General features: G+C 40.8%; 1 protein-coding gene across 2 annotated transcripts in view; it reads left to right on the top strand.

Annotated features, from left to right (window-relative positions):
- The first annotated feature begins 302 nt into the window (after positions 1-302).
- The window catches only part of BRWD3 (bromodomain and WD repeat domain containing 3), an 84,850-nt gene continuing 63,924 nt past the window's right edge, over positions 303-21,228 (top strand). For both annotated transcript variants that reach the window (XR_010919724.1, XM_067548360.1), the window contains exons 1-7: positions 303-519; positions 602-660; positions 795-824; positions 1,171-1,230; positions 10,130-10,280; positions 13,232-13,330; positions 20,935-21,095. Coding sequence is in view for 1 of the 2 variants with exons in the window: in XM_067548360.1 (XP_067404461.1) it covers positions 483-519; positions 602-660; positions 795-824; positions 1,171-1,230; positions 10,130-10,280; positions 13,232-13,330; positions 20,935-21,095 (597 nt within the window). In the remaining variant the exon portion in view is untranslated. The remainder of the gene's footprint in view (positions 520-601; positions 661-794; positions 825-1,170; positions 1,231-10,129; positions 10,281-13,231; positions 13,331-20,934; positions 21,096-21,228) is intronic.

Below are 21,228 nucleotides of genomic sequence, written 5' to 3'. Positions count from 1 at the left end.
CCCTAGCCCGGAGCAGCCGGCGGGGGGCGCTGTGGGCCGGGGGTCCAATGGCGGGCCTTAGCACCACCTTCCCGGGGTGGGGGAGGGACCAAGCCACAGGGCGCAGACCCGGAAGGAAGCCGCGGAGGGCTGCGCAGCGGCTTCGTACGGCACCACCGAGTTTCCGGAAGACTAGTCGCAGAGCATCGCGCCGCTCGCTGTCCCAGCACGTCCCCTCCCGTCCCTCCTTTCGCTTGGGCTTTCCCCGGCCTGGGCGGCCGCCCCCGAGCGGCGGGCGGCGGCGCTGCACCTGGCTCGGCGGCTGCCTCCCTCGGGCCGGGATGTCTATGGGGCGAAACGCGATGCAATGAACCCGAGAGCGAGCGAGACAGCGACGAGCGCGGCGCACCCGCACCGGGGCTGCTCCATGGAGACTCGGCCACAGTAGGAGCGGCTCCCCCCCGGGTACGATCCGCCCCCGCCCCTTGGGCCTCCGGAGGAGGATGGCGACAGCGGCCGCCCCGACCCAGCTGGAAGCCGGTGGGTATCGCTGGCGGAGGGAGGCGGGCGGCGCTCCCGGCCGGGTGTCCCTCTTGTAACCGCCTCCCCTTCTCCCCCGCAGAGCTCTACTACCTGATCGCCCGGTTCCTGCAGTCCGGACCCTGCAGGAAATCCGCCCAGGTGAGCGGGCAGCGCGGGGCCGGGGTTCCGGCCGGGTCGGCCCCGGGGCCGGCCGGGGGACGGGGCCGGGCGGCTGAGCCGCCGCTCGCTCGCTCGGCGGGTGCCGGACTCACGTCCTTTGTGTCTCTCCCCAGGTGCTGGTGGAGGAGCTGGAGGCGCACCAGGTAGGCGCTGCGGGCTGGGGCGGGCGGGTGTCGGCCGGCCCCGCAGCGGGGATCCCTCCGGCTCTCGGGGACCCTTCGGGCAGCGGCGGAGAGCGGTCGAGGGCATCTCCTGCGGCGGGCGCCTCTCCAGGTGCTACCCGCCCGGGGTTGGGCAGGGCCTGCGAGCGGGGTGAGGCTCGTCCCCTCCCGGCGCCCGCGCCTCCCTCCACCGCCGGGGTCGGGCCGTGAAGCAGCCGGGTCGCGGGGCCGGGCCGGCGGGGCGCGCTGGGAAGGGGGCTGGGGCGGTGGGGCGAGGTGCGGGAGTGGCCGTGCCTGCGCTGACTGCCCCCTCCCTCCCGTGCCGCAGCTGATCCCCCGCCGCCTGGACTGGCAGGGCAAGGAGCACCGGCGGAGCTTCGAGGACCTGGTGAGTGAAGTTTGGTTCCAACTTCCCCGTAACTTCCCCCGCCCGGCCGCCGCTCCCCACCGTGGGGTGAGCGCGCTGAGCTGAGCTGAGCGGAGCGAGCCGCGGCGCGGGGACCGGGTGGGGTGGGGCGGGGCGGGCGCCTCGCTGGGCACTGGGCTGGGGGGGCGCGGGAGGTTCCTGCCCCCCCTCCCCTCCCCCGGCGCGCGTTCGCGTGTGCGGCAGCCGGGAGGCTGCGACGAGCGAGGTGCCTGTTGTGGAGGGTTATCTGAGGGCACGAGAAGGAGCTGGGGCCCTGGTGGCGAATGGCACCGCGCTTAACAAGCTGTAGTTCCGTGTTTGGGAATGGAAGCTGCCTTCTGATTGGCTGCAGCTCCAAAATACGGGAACTGAGGACAGGGCCAGCGTTTCCGCGGGGGGAGGGGGACACGACGTCGTGGCCTTGGCACCGCGGGGGGGAGGGGGGGACGGACAGCTGGAGCCCAAGGGCCACCTATTGCGGTGGAGTAATAACCCTGTGAGCCCCTTGGCAGTAATGGTGACCGTGTCAACAGCCCTCCTTTGACCTTCTAGGGTTTCAAAGCACTGAGACGTTGTCACCTTTAAATGGGGCACAAGCAGGTTTTAGCACCCCGGCCAACCGTGCAGTATTTCCAGTTTGCAAAACAATTCAGTGTAAATAGCTTTAAAAGTATAAAAGCAACAAATAAACATTCCCCTGCAGTGCTGGCATGGCAGCCAGTACTAGAAACCTGGATGTGACACTAGCAATAAGCAAAATGACATTGCGTGGATTGCTCTTCTCCCAGATGAGGAGAGGAAATGCCATATGTAAAGAAAATGTAGTGACAAGCAAATAGATTATTAGAACGGAAAGAACTTCCCCAAAATATAATGTGACTGGTAAGATAAAGAATTGTTTACAACATAAGAGAAGCACCTGCAGTTTACAGGAGGGGAACTGAAAGGCAGAGAGGCTAATTGTTTAAGTAGCACATAGCAAGTCATTGGACAGAGACAGTATTCTGATTCAAGGATTTCTGGCTTCTGCTCAATCTGTCACACCACACTGGTGCAATTGGCTGCCCTATTTAAACAATAAATCCTGTACAAGGTCACTTAAATGTTTCAGGAATATATAGTAAAGATATGAAATGTTGCAATTTACAACTATCAAACCCAGAGATTCTATGTCCACAAGGAAATCACAAAGAGTGACTAATTTCTAGAGATCTTGGCTCCACTCTGCACTGATGGTACATGTGGCCTTTAGATTCATGGAGACTCTCTGGGCCCGATTTTCAGAGGTGGTGGGCATCTACAGCTCCTGCTGAATTTGTGGTGTCTCCCAAGATGCCCAAATTATTTAGGGCCTTTGCCTTGGAAACAGCAAGGACTGGAAGATGTGAGTTGGTTTTCATGATCTTTGGAAAGTGCAAGTGCCCTCTTCCCCCCCACTTTTTTTTTTTAGTTAACCAGGAGTTACATATAATAAAACTTGGCACCAGTATAGGACTTTGCAGTTCAGAATGATGTAAAATCATTCTTTTTCATTTTCACAATACCCCTATTTTGCACACACATGATCTCGACCTGCCCTGCCCGTCTATCAGAAATTGAAGATAAGCACCTGTTTTCCCCTCCCACCCCACAAATTATAATGATGGTATGGAAGGGTGGTGTGGTATTACTCAAACTTTACTACATTGTTACTGATTGAATAAGTTTTTCATGTGACAGTGTCCCCTTTGAAGTTAAACTAGAAAATGTGAAATCTGCCTTACAGAGTGGATTTGCAGCATCCATACCTTGTGGCTTTTCTTTTCCCTAAGTTTATGGGGAGTCGGAGGTGAATAACGTGCTCCATCTAACCTCTGTCAGATGGTAGCCTGGCGTGACATTTAAATTGAAAGAAAGGGAATAAGTACTATGGTGAATAAAACTTCAGTGCAATATTTTTTTCTAGGGAACCCAAGATCTAGTTGCTAAGTTATTTCATGTTTGCTCTGCAATTATATCTGTCACCTGAGATGAATGTTAACAGTAGAGGAGACCGAATCTGATTTCAGACCTATATTGCATTTGCTTCAACAGTAACATTAATTTTTGTATTTTTGTTTTTTACATTATTAAATCCATCCATACTTTCTGGAGCATGTCAGGGCATCTCTGGATTACCTTATTTGTTTTGAGGCCACATACAATTCTTTAAAACTAACCCTGAACCAGAAAAATCAAGATAGTAAAAATCAGGTAGGGGGGGGGGGGGGAAGCTGATGAGAAACAGCAAGGTTCAGAATTGTGTGGAAGTAGTTGTGATGTCTCTATTTTAATAAATAATTAGAAGGTTTTGCTTTCTGACTTAAAATAGGCAGGAAATTTCCTTCTCATTTGCATTTTGTGTTAATATTACACAACTAGTTAAACTGGGTTACAGTAGAATAATGGAGTATAAATGAAATATTGTGTTTGTAGCTATCTGTGATGGCTGCCTTTATGTTGTTCATTTTCTTTCCTGTAAGTCTTTCTGTCCCCAGAATAAAGCTTTATCTCACCCGAGTATGTTGGAGGAATGGCTTTTCTCCAGCCATCATCATTAAGGGTTTGATACAGTTGATGTCTGGATCCTTGAATGTATACAACTGTATTTGGAGTACCTGTCTGGCCTCAAGCATTCTCAGGAGTTAGACATTTGAAAGCATTGTGCAGAACAATGCCATCATCATGAGGTGCCCAGATTACGATGAAATTCATTTTAATAGTCTTTCTTCTAAGTGTAACTGGGGGTCTTGGAGAAGCAATTTCTCATACCTACCACTCCTTACGGTTCACTTATACATTGAGTTCAAAATCTCTGTAAAATGTTGCACCATCATTGCTCCTGCATGCTGTTGCCAATATTGAGAACATAAAGGCAGATACTAATATTAAGGGTGAATTGCAATGGAAGAACTTTTATTTTTGCTTGTTCTTATGGTGTCTAAAGAGTGGCCTCTTTATTTTTTCTTTAAAAAGGTTTTACTTTATTTCATCTTTTTTAAAGCTTAAAAAAATGACTCTCAAGTTTTGATTTCCCTGTTGTTGTTGCAGGACTCTAGAGAACTTGTCCTTCATTTGAAGAGAGAAGGGGTTATTTTGAATCTTTCACAAAAAGATAGCCAGGATCTTGAATTCAATAGGTTTTAACAAACTCCGTGTTTTATACAGTCTGACTAAATATTTCTTCTTACATTTGCTCAGGTTTCAGCCCTTTTATCCAGTATTAAGAAAAACCATAAACCTCCCCGCAAAAACGGGCACACTATTGTCTTTGGTTTGTTTGCCATCCACATTTAATTATTTAGGCTGGGTAATGTTAGGGAGTTGTGTAATTGATATTTTCACAAAAATATCTGACTCACTTGTTGAGTATATCTTTATTATTTTGTGGCTTTTGGTAATTGACCAGGGATATAACAAAAACCTGCTTTGTAGGAAAGTTCTAGAGGGGTAGCCGTGTAAGTCTGTATACAGCAAACACAACGAGAGTCCTGTAGCACTTTAAAGACTAACAAATTTCTGCAGGCATAAGCTTTCGTGGGCATGCAACCCACTTCGTCAGATGCATGCATTTTGCATGCCCACGAAAGCTTATGCCTGCAGAAATTTGTTAGTCTTTAAAGTGCTACAGGACCCAATTGTTTTTGCTGCTTTGTAGGCTTTCCCTACATTTACAGTTTCATTTTTAATGGTAACTGTAAGCAATTTTTAAAAGTACATTGTAAAAACAAGCTTTTCTTTATTAAATTTTGGGGAAAAAGTTTGGGAAAAATCCCTCCAATTCTGTAGCATTAACCATCAGAAGAAAATCAAATAAAAATTTCATGTTCTTTATATGCTGTGTAATTAACAGGGACAAGAGAACTCTGGTTAATTCTTGCTTCCAATTTGCTCAAACTTCTGATTTTCTGTGAAGATTATTCTGTATTTCTATTGTTTGAGCCTGGTATTGTACTTAAATGTCAGATAATATGAGGCATAGGAAGAGTCATTTAAAATGTGTTTAATGGCAAGTAAGAATTGTAAACATACTTATAGAACAAAAAACTAGAAAATTTTAGCCCACTGTGTATATGCATTACATTTTGTTGAAAAGTTGAGTGGGGGAAACAACAAATTTGGTCACTTTTATACAAGTGCTGTGACTAATTCTGTGCATCCTCTTGCATATAGAATATGAGCAACTAAGTGAACTCAAAAGACTTGTCTTCACTAGACTTTTTTTTAACCTTGAGATATTGGTAGCCAATTAACTTTTGAGGTACTTGGCGTGTTTGTAAAGACTAGCGTGGATATGCTCCACATATTAATTTCAGCCTGTGTCCACGCTAGTCTTTATAAACATTCTAAATGCTTAGAGTTCATTGACAATTAATAATTTGAGTTTGGGGGTAGAGGCCATGGTCTAGTGAACACATCTTGTTAGTTGAAGGCTATTTAACCCACCTGGCTTACCTCATCAGTAATGACTTCAGCTGATTGCTGGTGCAGGTTTTTGTTAATTGCATTTAAAATGGTTTGGCTGTGGCCTGGTTCTGTTGTTTTGTCTTATTTGTTTGGGTCCATCTTTGCCTGTCTGATGAAGATGTGTACATGGTTTCCAGGGTTCCCTGAAACCTACTGGTTTTGGGTACTGATCCTGCAATCTGATCTATGCAGACATTGAATTCGTGGGACTTCATACCAATGAAAGGCTCTGCCAGTATGGAAAAGATTGTGGGACTGGGTCTCAAGTTCTTACCTTGTCCATCTAAGTTACTTAAAACTAGTTGGAAGATTGTGATGCCATTATTGATAGACATTGTCAATGCCAATCTCAGCAAGGGAAGGGTATTGGAAATTCTTGTACATAAGTCAGTTTCCCTCACCTCAAGAAAACATTGCTTGATAATAGGGTGCTTGCAACCCATTCTCAAACTTTTTCTTTTTAGAGGAAGTTGTTGAGTGGATGGTGGCTTTACAGGTGCATTTGAACACCAGTGATGTCCTGGGTGGGTTCCAGATTCTGGTCTTCATTTTGAGTTGACTCCACTCATCAGGGTCTTGAGTAACTTCCTACTTACCTCATATTATGGTTAGTTGGATATTTTGGTCATTCTGGACTTGGTTGCTTTTTCATATGGTTGACCATTGATGGTTGCTTTGGCAGCAGAGTGCAATTGGGTTGGGTGAAAATCATACCTGGAGGGGAGAAATCTATTGTTAATGACAAACAACTGTCCTGCCACAAGGAATTTGGTATCCAGGGTCTTTCAAGATTCTATGCTGTCTCATGTAAATCACGTATTAAATACGTGAGACTGGTGAGATCACTCAAAGAAAAAAGTAGAATCTAATCAATGTACGAATGATATGCAAATTATTAGTTCTGCACCACGACTCTGCTAAATCAGTTTCTAATATGGAGGGATGCTTGAATGAGCTTGCCAAATGGATATGTTGGAGCTATCTACTCTCCATCTTTGGGAAGAAAGAAGTATTGCTTGTTGATAGAAGCTGTCATGAAGACTCATTTTCTTTGTTTCCCATTGAGGGCCCTCTTTCACAGACAGTGAGTGATGTTAAGAATTTAGTCACTTTTGACCAGGGTGGATTCATTTAAATCACCAAGAGAAAATCATTGATTTAACTCAAGTTTCCCACTGATACATCTTCACATATTTCTTAAACAATGGTGCAAATCTGATCACTAAAACATGTTAATTTACAACTCAGTACAGCGTTTTATAACTTCTAGGCAGATATACATTGTGTAATTTTTTAGATAACTTGATTTTTATTAATTTAGGAAATAGTACATAATACTCATTACCTTTGTCAAGCTGCAGATGTAGAAGCACTACATTAGGAATGGTCTAAATCACACACACAAACACAATAGCACTTATATTTGATTAAACTAATTTTTAAATATTACATAAATGTTTCACATTTGCAATTGCAGCAGTCTACTGAGTTGCCAGCTGACGGCTGTCCTTAATCTCTCTTTTTTTAATTTTCAAATTTTATTAACTCTAACAGACAAGTCATCACAACACTAAATGCACGCTGTCCTTAAAACTTCTACAACTAACTCTCACCTTCCCCCCTCCCACTGTCATTTTTATTCATAGACTGAAACAGAAATATAAGTTTTCCTGCCTTTTCAGCTATCAGTCGATTTCTTAGCTTTGAATGAATAATACCAAATGATGAAAATATTCTCTCTGTGCTTGCAAAGGAAGCTACTGCTGTGAAAAGTTGGCTTAGCAACTGAAGGAACTTTGTTTCAAGGTGCCTGGCTAATGATTTCCACCAATTCAGGGGAGTGACTTTGTTAAAAAAATCATCAGTAAACATGTTTAAATGGTTCTGCTCCAACCCTGACATTTATTATGACTGGCATAACTGAGGAGTGATTTTGAGATGTCTGTCCATACCATGGCAGCATCATCATCTTCGGAAGTTAGGCATCTACCTTTATATCTGGGGTCGAGAATGTTTGCAAGAAAATGAGGCGGAGTTAGTGCTTGATCCATTTGCTTCTTTATTGCCTACAGTTTAACTTTCTGGTGAGGTATTTCTTTCTTCAATGTCTCCTGAAGTGCCATCCAAATTTTGACAGCATCAATGCAGCTACAATTTCTCTGAAGTTTGTTTAAGGCTGGATATAGGCTTCCGTACACTGAGCATATCCTCTACATTACTTTTTAATCCAATGTTACTTTGGATGAGATAATTCCATCTATTTTATCACGGTTTTCTTCACAAAGTTGTATGAGAATAGGCCAGTTCTTAATACATTGTTTAAAACAATCAACCACAGAATTTCACATCAAACATCTTGAGGGAGAATTAGTTTGGATCCTCCTGCTCTCTTCAGTGAAACTGAAGCAAAATGGTTGTTACGGAAGTATTTTGCGATGTCAACAACATTTTCTTTTATTCCTGGAGAAGATGTATTTAAGTCTCTGGCTAAAAGATGCATTAAATAAGCACTGCAGCCATATGTTATTAAGGAGCATCTTTCCATTTCTTCTTCTAAGTATCTTCTTATCTTTGCCATGTTTGCAGCGTTGTCTGTGACAAAACTGCACACGTGACAGTTGAATTTTTGTTCACAGTTTATTACAGCTTTCACTGCCACTTCTTTTAAATATTCTGTTGTGTGGGCATTTCCCAATGTATCTATTATTTTTGAAAGATATGCTACCTCATCTTCTATTGTCACACAGGCACATATTACTGGATCATTGTGTATATTGTTCCACCCATCAAGGCTTAAACTGGCAGATTTCCCCATAGTATTTCTTGTTCAAGTTCCTTCTCGCGCACTGTATCTAGCAATCTTCCACCAATGTCTGCTCTACCGGGTGGAGTGTGTCTGGTCGTAAGGAATCAATCATATCAATGAAGTGTTTATCGCTAACAATGCGAAAAGGAGAATTTGTGGCATAAATGAACCGAGCAATCTTTTCATCTTTGGTGTCTTGTTGGTATTTGCTGGTCCTTACTACAAACTCATCCATGGTGGTGGTTTTACTGGATGATTGAAATCTTTTGCTTGCCACTGACACTTTGTTGTCTGAAATACCTTTAATTGCAGCACTACTGCTAAAAGTACCAACAGATGACTTTGAAGTTGTTGCAGATAGTCACAGTCAAAGTCTCTTATGCTTAAATGGGCTCCTGAAACAAAATTCAATAATGATTTTTAATAGTCGTTCTTCTCACTCCATTATTCAGTTAATCATTTACATTTTTTTCAGCAAGGATGCAGATCTGATTCCAAATTACCAAAAAAGCTAAGATCGACTGCACTTAGAGAATTACAAGAAGTAATTGTCACTGTTCACACTTTCTCACCTCCTAATCAGTGGTTGTGAATAGGCCTCAACTACTCTTAACTGAATGGAATTTGCTTATATCTACCCTCCACATTGTTGTTCCTTGCCCTTGGATGTGTGTGTATATATATATATATATATGTATATATATATATATATATATCCTCCCTATCTGATTTCTATTCCTTACATCTGACGAAGTGGGTTACAGCCCACGAAAGCTTATGCCTGCAGAAATTAAATTTGTTAGTCTTTAAAGTGCTACAGGACTCTCGTTGTTGATGGTACTTGCTTGTTATTCATACTGGCTAATGAAGAAGCTCTTAGCCTATTTCCCAAAATAAGCAATCTGTATCTAAGAAAAAGGGCTGTACAGAAGAAGAATGCAGACTATTTTCTTAAGATTGGAGACTTGAACCTTACACCCCATGGGTAAGGAGTAAGCTCACTTAATGAGGTCTTAATGGCACTCATTCACAGCAGCTAAAAACTGAGGAGACAGACCTTGCAACTATTGTAATGTTTTCAGGGTCCCCTCCCCCCCATTATTTAGCTTTTAAATGGAACATGTTTGTAACTACAGTATGGGATTCAAATGTCTGGTGACTGAGGGAGGCTGAATTCTTAGCTGAATAATAGATATTTTATGCGAAAAAAATAAACTGGTGTAATAAAATAAAAGTGATTCCCCAAACTGCACTTTGCTTACTCAGAGTACTGCACTGAAAACACTGAGGTTTGGAGGATTTCTGTTTCTTCCTCTCTGGCTTTCAAAATTTCAAAGTCATCATGTAATACTTGAAACTATAATGTAAGCTACTGAGTTGGCTGTTGACATGACCTTACTGGTCCATTTTCTTAATGCCCAAGGTATTTACACGGCTCTTTTAGATATGCTGGGTATTATTTAAATGTGAGCTGAATAAATAAAACGTTAAATGAAAAAAGCTCTGATGAAGAAGAAAGAAATATCTTTTTCTCCCCCCACCTCCAAACTAAGAACAAATAAAAATGGCGTGTATGCTTCATCTGTTTAGGTGGCAGCCAATGCACACATCCCTCCAGACTATCTTCTGAAAATCTGTGAGAGAATTGGACCCCTGCTCGACAAGGAGATCCCGCAGAGTGTTCTTGGAGTGCAGACTTTACTAGGCGTGGGACGGCAGTCATTGTTGAGGGCCGCAAAAGGTAAGTTTTCTAGTCCATATAGTAGCAACTAATTTAAGCAATTAAAAACTGATTAATATTTAATGCAGAGCATCTTCTGTATTTGGTATCATGAGGCCTTTGCATACTTGTGTGGGCACTCCTCATGCTACCTACCGTGATCAGTTCCTACTTTCTAATTACAGAATTGCTGAAACACAACCGCTAGGACAAAGTATGGTCTTCTCTGGGGTCAGGTTTACACTAGAAAAGGTTTGCTGGGACAGCTATACTAGCAAACCCTCCAAGTGTAGATGCAGCTTATACTGGCAAAAAAGTGCATTCACTGCTGTAGCTTATGCTGATTCCAGAAGTGAAATAAGCTATGCTGGCAAAAACCTTTTTATGTCAGTGTAACTGCATATACACTGGAGTTCAGCCAGTACAATGTTGCAAAAAAACCATTGCCCCTAAAGAGCACTGTACTGGCAAACGTTTCTAGTGTAGTCCTGGCCTAAGTTGGTAGGCAATGTAGAAGAGTGATGTGTGCAATGCCCACACTGTGGACATAAAGGATGCTTTTAACCCATCAGCTATTGCCATCCTGAAGAATGGCAGTCTTGAGATGTTGCCAGCAGTGTGTTATATTCCAGACTCTAGGTTACTTTAGTATTTTGTGAAAAAACCCAAACCATAAACTCAGCATCCAAACCTCACCATATACCAGAAATAACCAACCAAACTGTTAACAGCAAACAACCAAAAATCCTCCTATATTTACCTCAAACCCTCCTTCCTTCCAGTCTTTCCAAGTCTCTCTAAAAAGGTGAGCTTTGCCACGTACCATAAAGTTCAACGGATTTGGATGATTTCAGATCAAGGGGGGAGCAAGTTTCAAAATTGCAGGCCTTCGCAGAGACCCTTCTAGCAGTCTTATCCCTTGTAAATTGAAGGGGCTGTAGTTCATCATACAATAACAATGTGATTGTGCTTTTCTTAGGAGGGACCTACACACTGCCACCATGCAGGTCATCCCAAACAAGGGTCAACCTTTATATCACACCAGCGTTTATCTTGTCTATGCCACATGTGGTACAGAAAACTTCATTTTAGAAATATTCAGTTCTTAAGATGTTACTGTGACAGTGTTTAGTATCCCTGTTCTTGTAAAACTAGATACCTTAGTTACTCCGAATGTAACTGTGCAACACTAAGAGGGAGAAAAAATGAATAAATATAAGACAATTGTAAAAATAACCTGTAATACCTTTTCTGTATCTAGAAATGTCATAACTTTAAAGTGCTGTATTTCAGCTCCTTCTATGGCTACATATGAGTGGTGGGTCCCACTGGGAAGCTGAAAGTCTCCTCTTTGCTTAGGATAATGTGCCTGAGGGTAGCCCTGCTAGCCTATGGGATATTACTTTAAAGTTGTGCCATTTTTAGATACAGAAAAGCTGCCGCGAGACCAGGTCTTAATCTTGCCTGACTTGGGCCCTGAACAGATGTAATTTGGTGGAGAAATTCCACCCTTGTTGTGAGAAGAAAAAAACATTTGTGTGTCAGGTTGATAAAACAAACAAAAAACAGTGTCTGTTTGAAACTGAAATGGGTTTGCAATGTTAGAATAAATCCCAGGACAGATGATTAGTGGGCAGAAGTCAGATGAGTCAGTCAAAGGTGTGTGATCACTTGAAAAGCCATGTAACAAATTCATTTATCACAGGGAGATGTCGTCCATGTATTTGACCTTTTTTTATTGAGTGGCCTTGTGCCAATTGGTGGGAATAGTATCTTCATTCTAAGAAGTAGTTGTCCTTTTCCAGAATGATAGTTTTATGGATCTTTTAAAGTTGCACTTGAGCCAACACGTTTGTTCTAGAAAGCTTAAGTTGCACTTCTATATGTAATTATTATAGTTAGAGAATGCTATAGTGGAATTTGGGTTATAATTAAATATTCTGTCAGGGTTCTACCTGGATTTGGACACTCGGTGTTCATGGATTCAAATGGTGATGCACGAGTCCATCAGTCAATGGCATTAGCCTTCTGCTCCACAGCCCTCCCTCATAGGAGCTCATTTCTCTCCTTCCAGATGGTCACACATGGAAAATGCCCAACTCTGATTTCCGAGGCACTTTGCTGCGCAGGCAGAAAATGCACTATTGTTTCTAGTAGAGGGAAGGCTGTCTGAGGCCAACTGGCAGCAAAGTAGTTGGAGAACCTTAAAAGAAAATGGCCTTAATTTTAAAAACAATGTTTTAAAAGAGAGAGAGAGAGAGAATGTGGGGAGAGAGCACATTGCCAGCAATTGAAGGAAGTCAGATTTATTAAAACAAAAAGCTTATCCACACCCACCCCAAATAGAAAGTATGTGTGTGTACTATCTCCCAAAGGTATAATACACTGGGACTTTCTCAGTGCTTAATTTGTAATGAAAAAACTGCCGGGGCTCAAGTAATTTTTTTACGTTCATAACTGATGCAGATACTGATGCATAACTAGAGGTGTCAGGACTATGAGCTGCCAACCCCTGGCACAAATTAAGCGCTGGACTTTCTTAATGCAAATTAAGATGAAAAAAATGATTGTTACCTTTTTAGTGCTCCTTCCACATGTGATGTTTATGAAGTGTTGTTGTTATGCTGGTAATTACATTTACTCTTGCTCTCTCCACATTTTTTCCCTTCATCAGATTTAGACTTCCTAAACCCGAGAAGCCAAATGAATAAAGAGAGAATTTGAAAACATTTGTAAGACTTAAAGCAAATACAAATCAGAGTTTCATCATCATTAAATAGTTTGCCTGAAACCTGACTCAAAATGACTCAACTGCATTTTATGAGAACTGTGATTCTCTGTAGCCAAGACATATGAGGAAGTCAGGGGGTGAGTTTTTGGTGTTGTCAGTATAAGGACGAATAGGTCAGTTGGATGCAGAACCCAGCTCTGCAGCTCGTTTTCTTGATCAATTGTTAATTTCACTGATCTAGACTGCAGGCATACACTATGGAAGGGATCCGCATTTGCAGCTCTTCACAGAGGCCGACCTCCCGAACTACCTGCAAATTATGGGAAGCCTCCAAATGTGGGTAAGTAATATCCCATTAAAATATAAAGTGATTTGGATTTTTCATATCTTTATCAGCGTTTTCAATTGAAATATTTATTATTAACCCAGATACTACTTTGGATTTTCATTTACATTTTTTTTAACAGTTTCAAGATGAACTCATCCCAAAAGCTTTTCATTTATTTTACAAATGTTTTGCTTCTTCCATAAGTCTTTTTAATATGCTTTCTCATTTATAAAACTGTGTGCGTGTGCACGAATGTATGTATATAAATTAATTGTTGCCCCTCTGCCAAGTGGTGGTGATGTTGGAGCCTTACTTGTCAGCATCCCTTTGGAGGAGAAATCAGTGAAATGAAATCTGGATATGTCTTGTTTATTTAACGCTACATATGCCGGTCTTTGAAAAGATGTGGTCAGAAACAGCATTCAGGCAATCCCTTCTTTCAGGAATCTCAGCCAAAACACCAGTGCCTGGTTCTCAGGGAATACTATGCCTCAAGAATTGATTAATTAGAGAGATTAAGACAGAGCAAACTACTTGCAACAACGCCCTCAAAAAGAAACTGAATCACAAAACTAAGAACGCAAATACGTACAAGCTAAAGAAAAAGAACTCAGTGATTCCCACCATTACTATAAGACATGTAGGCACTGAACTGTTTAAGCCCTTTTCTATGCAGGCATGCTTTATTAGGTATACAGGTATAGTTACACTGGTGTAATCCCCACCCCCACATGAGAACGCTCTTATTCTGATATAAATGTTACTTTTGTTGGTTTAGTTCAAACACCTTCTCAAGTGATTGAAAAAAAGCTAAAATAACAAAAAGAATACTTAGATCACAATAAGAGTGTCCACATTGGAGTTTCTACTCTCCTCCACTCCACTCAAAGCTAAGGGACTCTCCTCCCATCTGGGATTATTTTGAGTTTCTTCTTCATGTATGCTGGGATGCTTATTTTTTGTTCCTATTGTACCCATCCCATTTTTTGTGTTTCTGGTCTCCCTCTCAACCTCTTTCCTCCTTCATTCCCTGAGATCAACCTTTGCTGAGAATGAAACTGACACAACCTACTTGGTTGAACATTATGACTGAAACCTGGTCAATGTCACTCTGCACAAGATATGTGTCATATAAGTAACAAAATGACAGAATAGAAATACTAATAAGACAAGGTTGCTGAGGTGGTATATTTTATTGGACCAACTTCTTTTTGTGGAGGAGAGAGATGTTTTCAAGCTTACACCTGAAGAAGAGCTCTTTGTATGCTTGAAAGCATCTCTTTCTCCGACCAACAGAAGTTGGGCCAGTAAAAGATGCTTCCTCACCCACCTTGGCTCTCTAATACCCTGACACAGCTACAGCAACATTGCATATAGTATGATTAATGCTGTTTGTTGTATATGGAAAGTAAACAGATGGCTATTTAGAAATAACCTATTGTAAAGTATATGCAACAATATAACATTTGTAAATTTTGTTTCTGTTGGCTAAGAACTGGTGTGATCCTGATAGTTAGTGGTATTAGTATTACGTGATTACTTCTCTCTATTTATTTTTGTAAACTAGCGTAGTACTAATGATAAAGACACAGTCGTGTTAATGAGCTGTTAATGGGCCTGATCTTAATATTGCCATACAACTGTTATTTATGTAAATAGAAGTTATATATGTATCTATAAAGGCTTCTGGACCACACCCTTAATTAGGTGATTCAGCCAATCAAAATAAAGCTTGTTTTTGATCATTTGTATTACCATTAGTTAATCATTGGCTCAAAAGTTAGATCTATTAACTTCCTTCATGGCTATGTCAAAAGGCTGTATTTTACATCTAGATGTAAAATATGACTTAAAGGGGATAAGCAGCAGAACAGTTTACTCTTTTTCATGGTTAATAGTTCTGTGCATCCTTATTGCACCTTTTGTGACGACTTCTTACTTCTGATCCCACCAGAATAAAACTGTTATCATAGAGGCAGCTGTTTGTATAAATATTGATATGCATGGTTACAATATAAAAGGTCTTTTCTATTTTTCATATGTATGCATAACTGCTATTAGGTGAGACAGGAAACTTAGGCCTGGTCTATACTAGAGACTTGTCGACCACAGTCAGCTTTTTGCACCAAAAAATATTGGTGGTGTACACACTGCAATTACACCCGCCTCCCAGCTGACCTAAATTGCCTGATTTTGTGACAAAATAAAACCACCTCAACGAGAGGCATAGAGCTTTTTTTGCCAAACATTTAGTGACAAAGCATCAGTGTAGACACTGTGCTTGGTTATATTATGGTAAATGGCCTCCAGGAAGTGTCCCAGAATGCCCGTCCCTGACTGCTCTGACCATCAGTTTGAACTCCGCTGTCCTGCAGCCATCCGCCCATCCCCTTTTAAAGTTCCGGGAATTTTTGAAATTCCACTTCCTGCTTGGTCAGCATGGAGAACTCACATCACATCTTCTCAGCTGACCATGGTGCCTCGATGCATCAAACGCTTTGTCATATCTATGCACATCTATGGGTTGGAGTATAAATTCTCCATGGATCTCCATGCTCCATACACAAGGGAAGCCACATTCTGGACCTCTTTTCTGAGACAAGAATCCTCTTGTTCCTGAGGTGAGAATAACTCAGGTTATCTGTGGCATCAAGCAATTTCTGGGAGCATGGATCCCAATGTGTAAATGAATATTATGGCTGCAAATGGCAATAAATAACAAGATGATTTGCTGGCACTTATCTATCTAAGTAAAATGAAGCATTTAGGCAGCTAGACATTAAGTTCTTGCCCAAAAGGAAGGCCGTTGTGTATTCTAAGGAAGCACTTTTATTTAAAGGTGTATTGGATATGGTTTGTTCTGTCCACTATGTCATCTGTAGTTAGAGAGCTCTCATCTTATGAGGGAGGTGCTACATACAAATACAGTTAAAAAGGTCCTCAGTAGAAAATAATAATGGTCAGGTAGACTATTTTGCTGCTGTTATGCCCAGTGTAGCGTAAAGTAAAGGAATTAGTTAAATATGTTGCTAAAATTTCTTAGGGCTGGTATCTTGCTAATTCTCTGTGTGGGAATCCCAGTTTTAAAACTTTAGACATTATGAACACAATAACATCATTGTACTTAGGGAAGCCTGTTTCAGAAAGGCTTTTTGGTGTGTGTGTGTCCAATTCCCTCTTTAGACATAACTTGTTTTAATCTTCCACTGAAAGATGTGAGGGCTGGAATTGCATATTTTTTTTTGTTTGCAATTTGTCTGAAAGCAGTAAATCACTGATACATAAGAATGTAGAAAACCAGTTGCAACCCAATTTTTTAATGGTATGTGTGTGTTAATGTTGGCTGCTTTTTTTTTTAAAAAAAGTGGGAATTCAGTGTGCTGAACACTTCAATGTTTTGTTCAACATTTGCCAAAGTCAGTACCATCTTTTTTTTGTTTTAATGGTACAATAATACTTGATATTTCTATAGCACTTTCTGTTCAAAGATATCCAAGCACTCTCCAAACATAGATGTATTTAAATTTCATAACCATCCACTTGAAGTTGCAAAGTATTATTCCCATTTTACATATGGCGGAAGTGGAGGCAGAGAGAAGTTTAAGGGGCTTTCATGTGGTCATGATGTGAGCCATTCGTGAGAATAAACCTAGGATTATGAAGGGAGATAGACATCCGACTGCCATTGTCTTTCAATTGGATTTCAGCACCCTAGCGGTTGTTTGTGCCTTTGAAAATATCCCTGATATAGAGAAAATATCCCTGTTGTATAGAGCAAACCTGGAGGGGGGCAGGGAGGGAATGGTGGTAACATTTTCAAAATAAGTCACATACGTGCTTTTGAAAATTTTAACCTAAGAAACTAAGCCACGTACTAATTTTCATAAAATAGGGTTTCTGAGGTATTTAATTTTAAAATTACTAATACTCATAGTGAGAGAGGGGTTGTGGAATTTACAGGACAGGGAAGGTATTGTGATTTTTTGAGCATATTTTGACAACTTTCCTGGTTCACGCTACTCTTAAATCTTTTAAATTTTCATGTTCCAAAACAAAACTCTGGTACAAAGCCATTTGAAATTGCTAAAAGGCTAAAATTGAAATAGCTAAAAACAACATACGTTGTTGTCAGTCATATCATTTACAAAACCCAAGCACTGGTCGTGGTTAAGGGCCTGCAACTTTATACTGCTTATGACTATGTCCACACTAGGGGGTGTATTGCTTGACAGTATAGGTTTAGAAATAGATAGAGTTAAAGTGATTCAAAAACTGTGCGTAGATAAGCCCTTCTTGTGTTTAGGCAGGACCTAGTGCAGTAGAACCTCTATGCACTACTGGGAAAAAAAGATAAATGAGTAGTTAAGGACATAATTCTTACATTGCCTACAGATAACATTGTGTTTATCAGGTACAGTTAAATGGAAAATATCAGTTACTTCGTCAATTGACAGAATATTTTGGCATTGTTCTAGCTGTTTCCTGAGAAGAAAATTGAATATGTATTTTAATAGGTGAAGTGTTTGTTACTTATATTATGGACTTGTATTTAAGGCTGATTACTGTGTACAATTAATGTGCACTTACTATAGATGACTTTTTTCCAGATGAGTAGTGTTTTGACATTGGTGATGAAAAATGGTATTCATTTTATTTCAGAGTTAAGTGTGTGATATGAAATAAATATTTCTTTATACTTGTGCTATCTGGGCAGATTACCTTTATTACCTTGCTTCTGTGTGCTTGGGATTTGTAAATGATGTGATAGGTGTATATATACTGTTGTATGCAGTGTTGTTGTAGCTGTTGGTCCCAGGATATTAGTGTGACAGGGTGGGTGAGGAGTATCTTTTACAGGACCAACTTGTCAGTTAGCAACCTTAATTGGCTTCTGAAATGATGCTTTCCCCCCTAGGTTTCCTAAAAATCTTTCACAATCTTTTGTGTAGTTAAACGATGATGAAATGAAAAACAAATTATAAATGGGACAAACAGTTCATCAGATTATCAAACTGAAGGAGTGAGAGGCGCCCATAGTGGCTACCACAGAGGCCTGCATCCTTCAGCAGTCACTTGATAAGATAAGTGTAAATTCATAGGGTATATCTACACTGCAGTTAGACACCCACGACTGACCCAGGCTTGCGGGGCTCAGATTAAGAGGCGGTTTCAATGCAGTGTAGACGTTTGGGCTCAGACTGGAGGCTGGGCTCTAGGAACCTTTAACCTCATTGGGCCTTAGGGCCAGGGCTCCAGCCCGAGCCCGAACATCTACACTACAGTGAAACCACCTCTTAACCTGAGACCTGTTATCCTCAGTCAGCTGACACAAGTCAGCCATGGGTTTTTAATAGCCATGTAGACATAGCCTTAGATTCCAGGGCTGGAAGGGACCATTATGATCATCTATTCTGACCTTCTGTATAACACAGGCCTTAGAACTTCTCCAAAATAATTAGTAGAGCATATGTTTTAGAAAAACATCTAATCTTGATTTTAATAATTGTCAGGGATGGAGAATTCACCACGATTCTTGGTAAATTTGTTCCAAGGTTTAATTACCATCATGGTTAAAAATGTGTATGCCTTACTTCCAGACTGAATTTTTCTAGCTTTAACTTCCAGCCATTGGATCATGTTGTGCCTTTCTCTGCGAGTTTGAAAACCCATTGTCAAATATTTGTTCCCTATGTAGATACCATCAGACTATAATCAAGTCACCTCTTAAGCTCCTTGAATCTGTCACTGTAAGACATGTTTTTTAATCCTTTAATTATTTTCATGACTCTTCTCTGAACCCTATCCAATTTACTCATATCCTTCTTGAATTGTGAACATCAGAACTAGACACAGTATTCTAGCAGCAGTTGAACCATTACCAAGTAGAGAGGTAAAATATCTTCTCTACTTCTCCTCAAGATTGATGTGTTTATGCACCTGAGGATCACATTAGCCCTTTGAGCCACAGCATCGTGTTGGGAGCTCTTTACAAAACCGTTAGCCACATATGCACCACAAAACCTACCGATACTTTGATGACCAGACCTGTAGCTGTGTAAGTTTGCTTGTGCTGATAGACACCAATTGAGTATGTGGTCCTGAATGTTGGTTTAAAAATATACTAAAAACAATAGCAAAAAAAGCATCAAACCCAGTTAGGACTCTGATCCCTTTCTGGTTCTACAGCCAGTGCCTTTTCCATTAGGCCACAGTGCTTCCCAGCCAAGTCACTCACCCTCTTTATTCCTTAGTCATCTGAAAAAATCTTGCCTAATAATAGTGCTTTTTCACTTATTTAGCATTTTTATATAAATAGAACTTGCAGCACTCTACCAAAGTGTTATTAGTTGGCCTAAAAAAAGAGATTTGAAGTAATTTTATGTGAGAGGCACTGATCTAGGGGATAAGCTGTGGAGTTAATGCCTCTTAGATCACGGCTGTGTTCCCAGTGGCACCACAGATTTTCCATGTGTCTTTTTTTCAAGTCACTTAGGGAAACTGAGGAACAGAGAGTACGTCTAGAAAATGGCTCTGTGCTCTTTTGTACGCTTTAGGAAATGTTTGTGGAGGAGCCATTTTATTGAATCCTGGAGGTAGCTCCTTTCATTTGTAAAAAGTAGCCCAACACACTTCGGAGGGTAATCATGATAAATATTCTCTGTCACCATATGTTTTATTCTCCATCACCTATTACAATTGTGGCAAATCATACCTTATTTTTAAATAATGGCAAACACTTTGAAAATTGCTTCTTGCTCCTGTTTTGATGTTTGTTTTAAAAGAAATTTCTTGAATATGGTAATTTTAAAAATCAAAAATAGGCGTACCCAGTTCTGCTTCAACGTGGTAGCTTTTTAAAAAGTGCAACAGATAAATCATAAGTGGTGCCATCTGAAAATATATAAAGATCCTTTTTGAGCTCTTTCTTGGTCTTCAGTAATTTTTCTCTTATCTATAAAACGTAAGTTAAGGATGGAGAAATTCTCCCTGTTTGTAACTTTAGAGTAGTTCATCTTTATTGATGAATTTACATGTTGACTTGCCTACAGTTTTAAACACAGACTCTTCATTTTTACCATTGATCCTTTCTTACTCATCTCAAAAAGCCAATGGTGGTGATAAAACTAGAAATTTATCTTAAGTTCCTCCTTCCAGTTCTGCATTTTCTATTTCTCTGAGTTTGATTTTTTTTTCATTCTTGTTTCTCTTTGATATTACTCTATGATTAATTTTTTGCTTAATAACATTGCTAGACTGTTTCTTAGATGGATGGTTGAATATGAAAAGCATAGAAAGGATTGTAGTTATGATCTGTGGCTTTTTTCCCCCCGGTGGTTTGATGAAAAAGACACTGACTTTATTTTTTATTTTATTTTTTTTGCCTTAATTCTTACCAATGCGAGCTGCTGCTCTTAGTATTTGTATTGGTCTCTTGCTTGGAGGCCTCGATCAGGATTGGGATTCCATACTATTAGATGATGTAAAGATGTATGTAAGAAATGGGAGTGTCCGTCTTGAAAAGCTGTAGAATCATACTTTACTATCAAATGTGATACATTGGAATTGACTTGAATCCAGGTTTTAAGAGATGATTGTGTATTTTTCCCCCCTCCCAGTAAATATAATTTCTGCCAAGCAATTAACTGGACATGGACGTTTCAGCCATTTGTTCCCATCGTCCAACTATCAACATATGAAGATGCACAAGAGGATTCTGGGGCACTTATCGTCTGTATATTGTGTAGCATTTGACCGCAGTGGGCGACGAATTTTCACAGTGAGTTTAAGAATTGTGATATCTTGAAACACTGGATGTTTACATTTCATTCTTGTTTTTTCTTTTGATGCCCTAAACAGCTTTTTCTGGCTAACAAGGAATGAACTTGTCATCCAGGAAGAAATAAAAACAA

The sequence above is a fragment of the Emydura macquarii genome, unplaced genomic scaffold (assembly GCF_026122565.2).
Source record: "Emydura macquarii macquarii isolate MOO-44397 ecotype Brisbane River unplaced genomic scaffold, CSIRO-AGI_Emac_v2 contig_1253, whole genome shotgun sequence".
Classification (NCBI taxonomy): domain Eukaryota; kingdom Metazoa; phylum Chordata; order Testudines; family Chelidae; genus Emydura; species Emydura macquarii.
This window is presented reverse-complemented; position numbering and strand designations above follow the sequence as displayed.